The 16,021-nt window shown below is 43.5% G+C and overlaps 1 protein-coding gene and 1 long non-coding RNA gene across 4 annotated transcripts in view; both read left to right on the forward strand.

Moving 5' to 3' along the window:
• The window catches only part of LOC144680013 (uncharacterized), a 773,835-nt gene that overhangs the window by 419,087 nt on the left and 338,727 nt on the right, over positions 1–16,021 (forward strand). The window lies entirely within an intron of this gene.
• The window catches only part of LOC144680003 (guanine nucleotide-binding protein G(s) subunit alpha isoforms short-like), a 346,956-nt gene that overhangs the window by 220,420 nt on the left and 110,515 nt on the right, over positions 1–16,021 (forward strand). For all 3 annotated transcript variants that reach the window (XM_078541076.1, XM_078541077.1, XM_078541078.1), the window contains exon 5: positions 13,104–13,201. In XM_078541076.1, coding sequence (XP_078397202.1) covers positions 13,104–13,201 — 98 coding nt within the window. The remainder of the gene's footprint in view (positions 1–13,103; positions 13,202–16,021) is intronic.

The following is a 16,021-nucleotide window of genomic DNA, read 5'->3' on the forward strand; positions in this document are numbered from 1 at the left end:
TCCTCTGATTCTGGCCTCTTGTACATCCCAGTTTTAATTGTTCCACAACAAAAACAGAAAATGCTGGAAAATCTCAGCAGGCCTGGCAGCATCTGTGGAGAGAAAAACAGAGTTAACGTTTCGAGTCCGTATGACCCTTCTTCAGACCCTTCTTCATACGGACTCAAAACGTTAACTCTGTTTCTCTCTCCCTAGATGCAGCTAGACCTGCTGAGTTTTTCCAGCATTTTCCGTTTTTGTTTCAGATTTCCAGCATCCACAGTATTTTGCTTTTAATTTAATTGTTCCACCATTGGCGGCCATGCCTTCAGCTCGCTAGACCCTAAACTTTGGAATTCTCTCCCCAAACCTTTCCTTCTCTTTACCCCTCTTTCCTTTAGAAATACTCCTTAAATTCTATCCTTTTGACCAAGATTTTAGTGATCTGCGCTAATACTCCTTACATGGCTCAGTACCAATTTTTGTCTTACGTGGCAAGCCTAACTATTTCAATTGGCATACCGTGATTGTTGATTCAATTCGTTTTTAAGAGCACTTCTTTACACAAAGTATAAAGGAAAGCTGGAACTCTCTCTGTTAAGGTGGGATCAATTGAAAATTTCAAAATTGTCATTGAAAGATTTGTAGGAACTGACCAGAAAGGTGGATTATGGATTTGTGGTGGGAGCGATGACATGTGGAGATTATCTCTATCATTGAATTTGATATAAGGCCTGGTGTGTTCTGCGTTTCCAGAGGCTGAACATAAGATTATTTTCTGTCTCATACTGGTCCAATTATTATATTTATCTCACTTCAGAAATGCTTCTGGGGCTAAATGCATTCACTAATGGTGTGCCAAATGTGTGGAGTAAGGATAGACTTTTGTGATAATGTAGCAGTCTAGACATGCAGGCATCGCTGCTGGTTTTGGAGCACACCAGCTCGAGAACACAGCCTGTCCAAGAGTGTGAGCTTCTAATTTGTGCGCACTCTGGGTAAGGAGGATGAGTTGACATCGGGTTGGGGGAGGGAGTGGCATGGGCACAGCCTTACCCTTACTCTTATTCCATGAAAATTGCAGGGGGGCTAGGAGATGCCCATCTCTGCAATGGAGCCAGCCAGGTTGGGAGTGCAGGGTGCAGGCTCACGACTCGCACCAGGCTGCCTCCTTATCCCAAGCTGGTGAAAATCGAGGGCACTGGGAATGGGGTGGGAATCCAGGAATCGGGTCCCATCCACCATTTTTAAAGGTCTCCCCGACTACACAAAAATCCAGCCCACTCCCTCGGTGCTACACTGTAGTATGAGACGAGATTATGTGCTCAAGTCTCTGAAAAAGGAATTGTTGAACCCACAACCTCCTGAGGTGAGAGCACAGCTGAATTGACACTTATTTCACTTCTCCTTATGGCACATCTTGTATTAAAAGTTTATAAGTTCTGCAAAATTTCAAGCAAGAGATGACTGGACTTTGGGATGAAAAAAATTTCTGTTTCATGTTTAGAACGCCTTGAAAGGCAAAAGAACAGCTCCTGGAGTAAAAACATTGAAAAAATGAAAGTGCATTTTTGACTTTTGACATGCGCTTCATCAGGCACTCTGATCCAGGTGTATGGTTTGCTAACCTTGAGACGTTGATGGAGCTGGGATGGAGGAAGATGCGGAAGAAGAAACCCATGTGCACTGTATGTAATGAATCTTGATGAAGAACAGGTTTATGATTTAGTTGTAGTGTACAGGGAAAATATTCCCCTGCAGAATAAAGGGCTTTACAATAGATTTTTGACCTATTTCAAAAATGTGTGTGTACACGAGTGTGTGTTTGTTGTATACTATTCTTAGGCAGTCCCTCGGGATCGAGGATGACTTGATTCCACTGCGGTTCGAAGGGTTCTGAGATGGCTGATAAGTCCATTGCGCGATCCATGTGCAGGACAGGTGGTGCTTGAAGGGTCAGGTAGATGGGTTGTTTGGAGGGTTGTGCACGCTCTCCAGTGCCTTGACCTCTCCTTTGCATGTTCCCGAGAAAGTCTCTCAATGTGTTTGGTGCCTTCCCGAATTAACCTTCTCTGTTTTGGTCGGTCACAAGCCAGGGACTCCCATGAGTCGGTGTGGAGGCTTGACCACATCAGGAATGTTTTGAGGACATCCCTAAACCATTTCTGCTGTCCTCCTGGGAGTCTCCAGCCATGTCCGAGTTCTGAGTATGAATGACATGCCCCACCTCAATGTTGGACATGTTGTCTTTGGAGCGGGTGCTGTTGTTGAACCGACTTTCTTGCCACCAGATTTGGAAAAGCTTGGCCAATGAGGTTGGTTTTAAGGAGTGTTTTAAAGGAGAAAAGAAAGATAAAGAGGCAAGGAGGCTTAGAGAATTCCAGAGCTTGGGCCCTAGTCAGCTGAAGGCATTGTTGACAATGGGGAAGCAGTCGCTGTTGTATTGCTTTAAGAGCAGAAGCTGTTGTCACAGTTTTAATGTCAAGTTCCCTAATCAGTCCAATGCTTTACTGAAGAGCAAGTGTAACTCCAGGATTTTACTCTCAAACTTGATTTCAGGGCAAGATTTTTTTAAAATTTATTCATGGGATGTGCTCGTCGCTGGCTAGGCCAGCATTATTGCCCATTCCTAATTGCTAATAAGAAGATGCTGATGAGGTGCCGCCCTGAACCGCTGCAGTCCATGTGGTGTAGGTACACCCACAGTGCTGTTAGGGAGGGAGTTCCAGGATTTTGACCCAGCGACAGTGAAGGAACGATGATATATTTCCAAGTCAGAATGGTGAGTGGCTTGGAGGGGGTATTGCAGGTGTTGTTGTTCCCATGCATCTACTGCCTTTGTGCTTCTTGTTACTATGTGCTCCATGGTTTGGTCAGGCTTTCTACATAGTCACAGCCAGGTGAAGCTTTGAGGTGCCCACTTGTATATTGGGTGGTCACATCGGCCATGCCCAGCCTGTGTCCTGTTGAGGGTTGTCACACGATTGAGACTGAAGATTGAAGCCTGGTTGTTGAGATGTTGGGTCAGAGACAGTGATTTTGTTTGGAAGGGTGTTTTCTACCCAAACTTTCCTCCAGCTTTCATCAGTGTTGTGGAGTTGGAGACGTTCGATTCGTGTCCAAAGGGGGTTTCATTGAGCCAATTGGCGAGTTTGAATCATAGAACAATATAAAAGTTATGGTGCAGAAAGAGGCCATTCAGCCCATCGTGTCTGCACCGACCAAAAAAGAAGCTAGCCGCTCAATTTAATCCCACTTCCCAGCAACTGGTCCGTAGCCTTGCAGGTTACAGCACCTCGGGTGCAAATTCAGATACCTTTCAAATGAGTTGAGCGTTTCAACCACAACCACCGATTTAGGCAGTGAAGTCCAGACGTCAACCACCCTCTAGGTGAAGAAGTTTTTCCTCATGCCCCTCTAATCCTTCTACCAATCACCTTAAATCCATGCCCCCTGGTGTTTGACCCCTCAGCTAGGGTAAACAGGCCTTTCCTGACTACCCTATCTAGGCCCCTCAATATTGTACCCCTCAATTAGGTCACCCCTCAGCCTTCTCTGTTGTAAGGAAAATGACCCTAGCCTATTCAACCTTTGCTCATAGCGGCAATTTTCAAGCCCTGGCAACTTTCTGGTAAACCTCCTCTGTACTGTCTCCAGCACAGTTATGTCCTTCCTGTAAACAAAATTCCAGCTGTGGCCTAACTAGCATTTTGTACGGTTCCATCATTACATCCCTGGTCTTGTATTCAATACCATAAGACCATAAGACGTAGGAGCAGAAGTAGGCCACTCGGCCCATCGAGTCTGCTCCACCATTCAATGAGATCATGGCTGATCTAATGATCCTCAACTCCAGTTTCCTGCCTTTTCCCCATAATCCTTGATCCCCTTACTGATTAAAAATATGTCTATCTCAGCCTTGAATATACTTAATGACCCAGCTTCTACAGCCATGGTGAAGAATTCCACAGATTGACTACCCTCTGAGAGAAGAAATTCCTCCTCATCTCTGTTTTAAATGGGTGATCCCCTACTTTGAGATTATGCCCTCTGGTCCTAAACTCTTCCACAAGGGGAAACAACCTCTCAGCATCTACCCTGTCAAGCTTTCCTGATCCTTTCTCTGGACTGCCTCCAATGCCAGTGTATCTTTCCTTAGATAAGGGGACCAGAAGTATTCACAGAATCCTAGGTGTGGTTTCACTAGTGTCTTGTATAGTTTTAGCAAGACTTCCCTATTTTTATACTCCATTCCCTTTGAAATAAAGGCCAACATTTCATTTGCCTTCCCTATTACATGTTGAACTTGTATGTTAGCTTTTTGAAATTCATGCACAAGGACACCAAAATCCCTAGTGCTGCAGCCTTCTGCAGTCTTTCTCCATTTAAATAATATTCAGCTCCTCTATTCTTCCTGCCAAAGTGCAGAACCTCACATGTTCCCACATTATATTCCATCTGCCAAGTTTTTGCCCGCTCACTTAACCTGTCTATATCCCTCTGTGGTCTCTTTGTGACGTCCTCACCACTTGCCTTCCCACCTACTTTTGTGTCATCCGATAGTACATTCACTTCCCTCATCTAAGTCAATAAGATATATTGTAAATATTTGTGGTCCCAGCACTGACCCCTGTGACACTCCACTAGTTATAGGTTGCCATCCTGAAAATGCCCCTTATCCCAACTCTTGTCTTCTATTAGTTAGCCAATCCTCTATCCATGCTAATATGCTACCCCCAACACCATGGGCTCTTATTTTAATAAGTAGCCTTATGAGTGGTACCTTATCGAACGCCTTCTTGAAATCCAAATATATTACATCTACTGGTTCCCCTTTATCTAACCTGCTTGTTACCTCCTCAAAGAATTCTAATAAATTTGTTAGACATGATTTCCCCTTCATGAAGCCATATTGACTCTGCTTGATTAGATTATGCATTTCTAGGTGCTGTGCTATTACATCCTTTATAATATACTCCAACATTTTCCCAATGACAGATGTTAAGCTAACTGGCCTATAGTTACCTGTTTTTTGGCTCCTGCCCCTTTTGAATAAGGATGTTACATTGGCCGTTCTCCAGTCCTCTGGGACTTTTCCAGAATCTAAGGATTCTTCGAAGGTTACTACCAGTGCATCCACTATCTCTGTAGCTACTTCCTTTAATATCCTAGGATGCAACCTATCAGGTCCAGGGGACCTATCGGCCTTTAGCTCCATTAGTTTCCCTAGCACTTTTTCTCTCACAATAATTATTCTATTTATTTCGCTCCCCCACTTTGCCCCTTGATTATTTAGTATTTTTGGAGTGCTATTAGTATCTTCTACCATGAAGACTGAAACAAAGTATTTATTCAACTCCTCTGCTATTTCCTGGTTCCCCATTATTATTTCCCCAGCCTCATTCTCTAAGGGCTTTGGCCCCTCTCTTCCTTTTTATATATATTTAAAGAAGCTCTTACTGTCTGTTTTTATATTACTTGCTAGTTTACCCTCAAAGTTTATTTTCTCCCTCTTTTTTTTGTCATCTTTTGTTGGTTTTTAAAACTTTCCCAATCCTCTGGCTTACCACTAATCTTTACCACATTGCATGTTTTTTCCTTCAATTTGATACTGTCCTTAACTTCCTTGGTTAACCATGATTGGTTTATCCCCTTCCTTGAATCCTTCTTCCGCACTGGAATATATCTTTGTTGAGAGTCATGAACCATTTTCTTAAACGTCTGTCATTGTTCATCAACCGTCTTTTCTGCTAAACTGCTTTCCCGTCCACTCCAGCCAACTCTGCCCTCATTCCATTGTAATTACCTTTACTTAAGTTTAGCACAGTTGTTTCTGACCCAAGTTTCTCACTCTCAAACTGAATGCTAAATTCTACCATATTATGGTGACTGTTTCCTAGCGGATCCTTTACTCTGAGATCATTTATTAAACCCGCCTCATTACACATTACCAGATCCAAAATGGCCTGATCCCTGGTTGGATCCATAACATATTGTTCTAAGATAAAAACAAAAAACTACTGCAGATGCTGGAAATCCAAAACAAAAACAGAATTACCTGGAAAAACTCAGCAGGTCTGGCAGCATCGGCGGAGAAGAAAAGAGTTGACTTTTCGAGTCCTCACGACCCTTCAACAGAACGGTTCTGCCAGACCTGCTGAGTTTTTCCAGGTAATTCTGATATTGTTCTAAGAAACTGTCTCGAATACACTATGAATTCTTGCTCATGTCTACCTCCGCCAGTTTGATATTTTCCCAATCTGTATGAAGGTTAAAGTCACCCATGATTGATGTACTGCCTTTTTTACATGCCCTCATTATCTCTTGATTTATTCTCTGTCCTACAGTATAGCTACTGTCAGAGGGCCTATAGCCTACTCCCATGAGTGTCTTCTTCCCCTTGTTATTTCTTAGCTCTACCCATATGGATTCTACATCTTCCGATCCAAGATCCTTTCTTGCTATCATACTTATTCTATCTCATACTAACAAAGCTACCCCACCATCCTTTCCTTCCTGCTTGTCCTTTCAAAAAGTCACATACCCCTGATTATTTAGTTCCCAACTTTGATCTCCTTGTAACCACGTCTCCGTAATGGCTATAAGATCATACCCATTAGCCTCTATTTGTGCCATGAATTCATTTATTTTGTTCCGAATACTACATGCATTTAAGTAAAGAACTGATGAGCTCAGGTTTTCGGAGGTTAGTAGAAATATTTCACTGATAAGCCGAGCCACATCTGTAAAACTTTTGGATCATTGAAACCTGATGGGGAACCATGTGGTAGAATTGTTATCCTGAACTGTGACCTAATTAAGTCAAGATAAATGCCAAGATGATGACTTAGCCAATCCCAATTCCCTGTACAATTGAGCTGGATGGACTAGGTAGGTCCAAAGTTTTGTTTCCACTCTGCTGAGTTAGCTGGAATCACAGTGGGGAAAACTAAGAGTCCCCGTCCTTGTTCACTACTTTTACTGAAAAGTCTACATGAGGAAATGATTAGGAGGGCGTGGATAGACCATACGGTTAAGTCGCCAGCCAACCTTCTGCATCAAAGTTCATACATGAAGAATGACCACTTGAATGAGATATCTGGGTTTGCCGGCAGTTAATATTGCGCTCACAAAAGATGGATCTATAAGCTGGAGATAGCTTACTAAAGTCAACATTTATGTTCAAGCATGGATTGGGGGAACGGGGAAATGGGTACCCATTGATCACAGCGGTAAGGGTACCCGGTGAAAGAAAGATCACATTTGCAGACAGTTTTGGAAGAGGTAGTCAGCTGCATTGAAGATGTCAGTTTGGCACACTTTGTGATTACACGTTCTATGTGTATTTGGAATGACATAGTTACAGCAATGAGCCCTCAGGGAGCTGATTAATTCCTTTTTACTCTAGTATCTTCTGGGAGTCAACAGGAGCATAACTTGACTCTTATTACGTCCAGCGTAATTGCAAAACTTTTTGCCTGATTACAAAACTTTTGCGTCTGTCAGACCACAGTTATGATTTTTTTAGTGCCCCAATAGTGTAGTAAATCGTAGGCTGATGAAGCAACATATTATAGAGAAATATATTTTAAGGCAGTATTTAAATTCTTCTTATGGTGATGGTTGTTCTGTTTGTAGTTTGAATCTTAATTCACCATGACAAAAATTCTGACTAATCACTGGGTTACAAGTTATTAATTTGGTGATTAGCACAGCCCCAGAGCTTGGAAGGGAATTGTGCCCAGTTAGGGTTGCTTATTCCCTGGAGCTTGTTATGCGACGAAGTTATTAACCAACACAAACAAGCCTCACAATGGGAAAATTCCAGAGTGCTGTCATTAATCTAGTCCTTTGGGTGCCAAGGAGACATTTCTTAAAGAATTTTAATGACTCTACTGCCATTAACTGGGCATTGATCAGCATTTTGATTGAAAATACATCCAGAAAATAAACTGATGATCTGGTTATTTGATGTTAAAGCTTAACCCTGTTAGATTGCACCAACTACTGATGGCGAAACTCTTGGTAAAATTATGGTACAATTTAAGCTTGTTAATGGACAAAGAAATAGACAAGTTGCAAAAAAAATGTTTTGGATTTGAGGAAAGCGGATTTTAGTAAAATAAGGCAGGATCTGGCCATGGTAGACTGGGAATAGCTACTTGTGGGGAAAGCTACAGAAGAGAAGAGGGGGGCATTCAAAAAGGAAATGGGAAGGGTACAGGCTCAACATGTTCCCTCTAGGCTGATAGGAAGGAGTAACAAGCCTAGAGAACCATGGATGACCAGAGATATTCAGGATATGATGAGAAGGAAAAAAGAGGCTTTTAGCAGGTACAAGGGGAGCAATCAGCGGAGGCGTTAGTAGAGCACAAAGTGCAGGGTGGAGCTTAAGAAAGCAATTCAGAGAGCAAAGAGGGGATATGAGAAAGCTCTGGCTGGTAAAAGTAGGGAAAATCCCAAGATATTCTAAAAGTATATCAATGGGAAGAGGATAACCAGGGAAAGGGTAGGGACCAAGAGGGCAATCTATGGAGCCAGAGGACATCGGTAGAGTGTTGAACGAATACTTCACATCCGTCTTCATCCAAGAGAATGAGGATGAAGGTATCGAACTCGGAGAGAAACTGCGAGGTTCTTAAGCAAATTGATATAGGAAGTGACAAGGTATTTGGAGGTGTTGGCAGGCTTAAAAGTGCTCAGATCTCCAGGTCTGGATGATTTGTGTCCCAGACTGCTGAGGGAGGCAAGGGGCTCTGACCCAAATTTTGAATTCCTCTCTGGCCATGGGGGAAGTGCCAGAGGACTGAAGAACAGCTAATGTGGTTCCGCTATTTAAGAAGGGTTGTAGAGATAAGCCAGGGAACTACAGACCAGTGAGTCTCATGTCAGCGGTAGGGAAACTATTGGAGAAAATTGTGAAGGAGAGAATCTATCTCCACTTGGAGAGGCAAGGTTTGATCAGGGATAGTCAGCATGGCTTTGTGAGAGGGAGGTCATGCCTAACAAATTTGATTGAATTTTTTGAGGAGGTGACCTTGTGCGTAGATGAGGGTAGTGCAGTTGATGTAGTTTATATGGATTTCAGCAAAGCCTTTGACAAGGTCCCGCATGGGAGACTTATAAAGAAGGCAAATGCACATGGGATACAGAGTAATTTGATAAGGTGGATTCAAAATTGGCTTAGTTGTAGGAAGCAGAGCATGATGACAGAAGGCTGATGACTGGAAGCCACTTCCCCCACCCACCCCCACCTTAAACCAGCTTATATTTCACCCCTCTCCTATTTTTACTCAGTTCTGTTGAAGGGTCATGAGCACTTGAAACGTCAACTTTGTTCTTCTCCGCCGATGCTGCCAGACCTGCTGAGTTTTTCCAGGTAATTCTGTTTTTGACTGGAAGCCACTGTCCAGTGTCCACAGGGACCTATGCTGGGTCCCCTATTATTCGTCATTTATATTAACGACATAGATGACTATGTGGGGCATAGGATTAATAAGTTTGCGGATGACACAAAGATTGGCCGGGTGGTTAACAGTGAGGCTGAGTGCCTTGGGCTACAGGAAGATATAGACGGGATGGTCAAATGGGCAGATAAGTGGCAGATGGAATTTAACCCTGAAAAGTGTGAGGGGATACACTTTGGAAGGAGTAATTTGACAAGGAAGTATTCAATGAACGGCATGACACTAGGAAGTTCTGAGGAACAAAGGGACCTTGGCGTGTGTGTCCATAGATCTCTGAAGGCGGAGGGGCATGTTTGTGGGGTGGTGAAAAAGTCATTTGGGACAATTGCCTTTATCAATCGAAGCATAGATTACAAAAGTAGGGAGGTCATGTTGGAGTTGTATAGAATCTTGGTGAGGCCTCAGCTGGGGTACTATGTGCAGTTCTGGTTGCCACATTATAGGAAGGATGTGATTGCACTGGAGGGTGTGCAGAGGAGATTCAGCAGGATGTTGCCTGGGATGAAACATTTAAGTTATGAAGAGAGGTTGGATAGACTTGGGTTGTTTTCGTTGGAGCAGAGAAGACTAAGGGGCGACCTGATCAAGGTGTACAAGATTATGAGGGGCATGGATAGGGTGGATAGGGAGCAGCTGTTCCTCTTAGTTGAAGGGTCAGTCACGAGGGGACACAAGTTCAAGGTGAGGGGCAGGAGGTTTAGAGGGGATGTGAGGAGAATGATTTTTACCCAGAGGCTGGTGACGGTCTGGAATGCGCTGCCTGGGAGGGTGGTGGAGGCAGGTTGCCTCACATCCTTTAAAAAGTACCTGGATGAGCACTTGGCACGTCATAACATTCAAGGCTATGGGGCAAGTGCTGATAAATGGGATTAGGTAGGTAGGTCAGGTGTGGTTTATCTCATGTTGGTGCAGACTCGATGGGCCGAAGGGCCTCTTCTGCACTGTGTGATCCTTTGTTGATGAAAAAGGATTGAGTCATGCAGCATCCTTGAACATGACAACATCAGTAACTTGAGTGTTGAGCCAACAGTTGTCTTCACAAATCAAAATTCTCTAGATTTAAGAATGTATTAAATAAACTTTAGTTGTGTTTTCTTCTCCAACTCAATGTCTGAACAGCCTGTTGTCTGGTACAAAAGGAAGAAAAAATACTTGTATTTGTATAGCAACTTTCACAACCTCAGGATGTCCCAAATTGCCATTGAAGTGTAGCCACTGGGACAGCCAGGAGATGAGATGGAGCCCTGCCACTGGGCCCCTACCAGTGTCTCACTATAGCTAGCAGCTAGATAGTGTAAAATGTGTGACTGTCTGAAATGTGCTTGTCTCTTTTTCTCTGTATCAATTTCTTCCTCACGAACTCTCTTGGTCTCTCCCTATCTGTCTCCCCTCCCATTTCCTTGCCTTTACTTCTTTCCCCTCATTCCTCCTCTGTTCTCCACCTTATATAGTTAATATTATTAATATTCATTGCCTTACTTTGAATTATATTACCTAATAAGTCTTAGTATATTTGGAAACCTGCAGGTAGGACCTGCTGTAAACTTTGTGTAACTCTATCTTTTATCTCTCATGCTCCCACAATGGGTCAGCAAGTGAATAACCAAGCCATGCGGTTGAATCTTGCGGAGGCAACGGAGGTCTTGGCCCTGCTGGCTGGAGAGCTGGCAAGAACCCTTCGCCGCCTCTCTTCAAGAAGGCCTGCTGCAAAGACCCTGGGGGCAGAAACCCCACCAGCTGAGAGCTGCCAGCCATTCGGAGGTCTGCACTCAGTAGTGCCACTGGAGAAGCGGTGGCTGCTGTTGGTACTACACCCAGCCGAGGCCTAGGACCGAGGAGGGGTCCAGGCGCAACTGAGTGATAGTAGGGGAGGGGGAGTATCACGGATGAGGGGGGTTGACAGCTCGGGTAAAAGGTGGCTTGTTTGCAGTGGGCTCCCAGCCTTCCCAATGCTGGCTCCCTTGATCAAGGCACTGAGTGCCTTTGAATGAGGAACCCGCCCCTCCCCCTGGAGCCTGCTAACAAACACGTCAGTGTTTGACTGTCGTGTTCCCCGCATAGGGAGGTTAATACCTGCAGCAGGGGAATGAGGCCCTTAAGAGGGCACTAATTGTGCACTTAAGGGCTTCACTTGTTGGCGGGGCAGGAAGGCCATCCACGGGCCTTCCCGCCACGGACTTGATCAGTGGCAGGGTCACTGCCCACCACCCTCCTGCCCAATTAAACCCCCTGCCACCAAACTGGTCATGGGGAAGGACACAAGATTCTGCCCATGCTTACCAGGAATGCCCCAGGTATTTCAATTCATGCAGTTTGCAGAGGCATGGTGGTACAGATGCTACAAGCAACTTCAACAAATCTGTTAGGAAAAGGGGAAAAATTGGCCAAGACCTTTGTTCCTAGTGTCCATGAGTGTGTCCTGCACGTGTGAGGTGGATTTGGCTTTGTCAGTGCAGCTCTGAAGACTGAAAAACTGCCAACACTCTGAGGTCAGGCATGAGTGGTCACTTGAGTGGGCATCAAAGGACCCTCCCAGGAGAGAAAATCAGCAAGAAAGGATCTGATCCTTTTAGCTATGTGTGTGTGTCAATAATACCAGGTTTGAAAATGAGTTTTACCCAACCACTGAATGTTAATGTTTGCAGTAGTTTCAAAAAGAAATGTCACAGCCTTTTAGCCACATCAACTTATACCATACTTGTCAACGAAGTGCCTTACACAAAATTAATGGAGAAATGGGAGAGCTAAAGAATATTAGCCATTCATGTTGCTATTTCGACTATCTCTTTTGCCTTCCTTTTGTTAAAAGGGCCATTCTTCAACACCAGTAGGGTGAAAAACAGTTCTAGGATATGAAAGGACTACACTATTCTGCCAAACAATAAATGTCCTTCTGAAACTAGAAAGTCTGTCTCTTGTAATTTTTTTTAACGTGTTCAGTCTTTGCCCACTTACGTGTATCCTTTGTGTAATGGATCAATAGGTTCTGTGTGGAGATGATTTTCATTTCTTTTTCAACTGATTTGCTATATGAAAAAGAAAATTACGACCAGTCCCCACACGGTCACGTGAATTCAAACCATTGTTCCTGCTGTGCATTGATTTGCTGTTTGTGTTGGGCAGAGGAAATGCAAACCTCATCAATAGACCAGATGGTTTTGATTTTTTTTTAATGCCTAATATTAAAACTTAAGAAATAGGAACAGGAGTGGGCCTTATGGCCACTCAAGTCTGTTCCACCATTCAGCAAGGCCATGGCTGATCTTCTACCACAATGGACAGTTTTACATTTCCCCACATTGTGCTCCATCTGCCACCTTGCCAAATCACCTCACCTGTCTATATCCCTTTGCAGATCGTTTGCTCTCTCCTCACAGCATACATTTCCACCTAGCTTTGTATCATGAGCAATCTTGGGTACATTACACTCAGTCCCCTCATCTAAGTTATTAATTCAGATTGTGAATAGCTGAGCCCTAAGCACTGATCCCACAGTACTCCACTAGTTACAACCTGCCACTCCAAAAATGAACCTTTTTATTGTCTAAATCCAATATTGTTAACCAATCCTCAATCCATGCTAGCATATTAACTCTAACCCCATGAGATCTAGTGTTGAAACCAGGTTTTTAACAGAAGCTTTCTTTCTGTTTGTAGGAATTCTTCGATCATGCGAAAGCACTCTGGGACGATGAAGGTATAAAGGCATGTTTTGAAAGGTCAAATGAGTACCAGCTCATCGACTGTGCTCAGTAGTAAGTGTCTTTCATCATCCAAAAATGAAATATTAAATTTTAAAGTCTTACACTTCCTTTTAAAATACTCTTATTTGTTCAAGAAGAAAAAATACTAATTGCAATGAAACTGGAATGGAATTGAGAATGAATTGCATCTAAATTTTGTAATGTTATCTGTGTGAGGCTTGGTGAAAGGACACCAATGCCTTTAAAAGTGTAAGCTATATGTGATCTATAACATGCTTCAATTTTGGAAATAATTATGTGATACAGCAGAATAGTGAAGATGTTAATTTGCTGTAGTGCTGGAAAAGTCTCATTTGCTTGGTCCTGAGTTGGAGCCTGGAAGCGGTTGTTTTTGCTGTGGTTTAGTATGATCGGTCAGTCTTTGGCTGGACTTCAGTAGTGCTAATGTGGGCAATTTAAATGCTCTATCTGTCAAGTGAAAAGAGAATAAAACTATATGGGTCAGATTTGGCTCAGACAAGAATTTGCTAACTTAACTGGTAATGGGTTTGAACATTTTCGTCAAGGGATCTCTCTACGCTGCCCTACCCACCTAGAGCAATGTTGGCTGATAATTGCCCACTGTTGGTAATTGCTTACTTGGTCCATTGTTTCATTGGGAAAGTTCATGTAATTTCTTAAAATCTTTTTATGTTTGCTACCATTTACTGCAGAAATCTAAGCAACCGTGGTACATTGTTATGGATTGTATTATATTGAGGAGCTCGAGTGAAAAATTGTTGGCTTAATTGCTTGCTGTATAAGTGAGACACCCAGATATTTCCCAAGTTGTGAAATAGGAAACCAGGTTTGTTAATTATTTCCGCAGCTAACCAGTTTACTACCTAGGATTCTGTTTCATTGTTTGAGAAAGTCCTGTTGGTGAAATAAAATTAACATGGATGCAAAAAAAATGCACATTTTATGAAAGATTGTTATAATATTATTGTTTGGGGAGCTAATTACATCTTCAGAAATGTTCTTTTCATTTTGTTTTCGAACTTTATTTTTAAATATCTTTGCTGTGTTGGCGATGGAGGGATTATTTTTCATTAGGTTACACAAGGGTGTGTTGGGTCTCACACGCACAGCCTTGCCCCATGAAGTAAGAAGTAGCTGTCTAGTGCAGACTGGTACTTCGAAATGGCACAGATTGGGGAGAAGCAGCCGAGTGTGAGATAGCTTCATCAACAACGCAGTTTTGGGCATCGAATCAAATTGGCATCAGAATCTGTTGGGATTTAGGCCACACAGAGACAGAATGCTAAATTTATTTTTGTCTGGGAGATTCATGTTTCCCCCCTGCCGTGCACACCCCCCCCCCGCCCCAAGTTAAATTGTTTTAAAAGTTTTACAGCGATTTTCTATTTAAAAACTTATTCCTTGTAGGAAATTCATGGCTTGAATTTTCTTTTTAAATTGCGAATGTTAGGAACAAAAGACCATTTTGATATGTTGAAGACATTTTAGTTCAGCGAGGCTGTTACCCCCGATGTTCAAAATCCCGGACAGAGTAGACAGGCTCAAGAACGAGAGGGCACAGATTTAAAGTGATTTTCAGAAGAAGCAAATGTGACGTGAGAGAAAACGTTTTCACACAATGAGGGGTTCGAGTCTGGAATGCATTGCCTGGAAGTGCAGGTTCAATTGAAGTATTCAAGAGGGCATTAGATGATTATTTGAATAAAAACAATGGGGTACGGGGAAATGGTAGGCCAGTGGCACTAGGTCATAATTCTCATTTGGAGAGTCGGTGCAGACACAATAGGCCGAATGGCCTCCTCCTGTGCCGTTAGAATTCTGTGCTCCCTCCTTCTCTCCCATCTCCTGCAAGCATAGACCTTTGCTAGAATACAGCCCCATTGGCATCCTCAACCCACTGGCTATTATACGAGCTTAGGGAGCTACTGTTGAGATAGTGTTTCACTGTGGAATACATTATAGTCTCATATACATCATTGTCTCATCGCATATCCATACAATTTCAATCAAGGACTGCCTCCCCCAACTCCCTCTAGAGACACTAGGCGGAATCAAGTGCAGCTCCCAGGAGAAGGACACGAGGTGGGAAAGGAACTTAATTGTGTGGGAGGCAAAATGTCAATTTCCCGATGGCAGGATGAAAGTTGGGAAATAAGTTGGTGGCAGATAACGGCAAGCAGCGGGACCTATTTTTAATAAATTAGCATGTCTTATGTATTCATTAAAACAAAAAGCAGCTGGATTAAACTGTACCTTGGCAATTAAGTCGGCAGCAAACGAGAAACACATGCCTTCAGATTCAAGACTGGTTAAAGGTGGCATGCAGCAGGCAAAATAGTTTTCCTGGTGGATTTGGTGTGAGTGTAAGCTGCTTTTTTTTTGTATGGGGAACTTTGTTGGACCAGGGAGAGGAGGCTGAGCTGTTGCATGAACTTGGGTGGCTGTCCAGGGAGGTCAGGCATGGCCGTCCATAGAAGGGGTTGGGTCGTGGCAGTGCTAAGAAGGGTCGGGGGGACAGAGGGAGGAAGCTGGATGACAGACTGAAGGTTAATCCCTGCCAAAGGCAACACCAAAGCATGTGCGAGGGCAGCTAAGTGATGAGGTTCGGAGAGTCGAGGGTAACCAAAGGCAGGTCAAGGGTGATAGAAGGAGGGTCGAGGGTGATGGAGGGAAGGTCAAAGGTGACTGAAGGAGGTTGCAGGGTGATGGCCTGCAGCTCCAGGGATCCAAGTATGGCAGATAGGGAAGGGGTGGCAGCAGTTCAAGCTCAAAACCCTCCTCTCAGACCGGCAGAATAATTCTGCTGGCTTGCAGGGAGTGGTTACTGTCTGAGTTCCGTTTAAATATGGT

This window comes from Cetorhinus maximus, chromosome 4 (genome assembly GCF_964194155.1).
Source record: "Cetorhinus maximus chromosome 4, sCetMax3.hap1.1, whole genome shotgun sequence".
Taxonomy (NCBI): domain Eukaryota; kingdom Metazoa; phylum Chordata; class Chondrichthyes; order Lamniformes; family Cetorhinidae; genus Cetorhinus; species Cetorhinus maximus.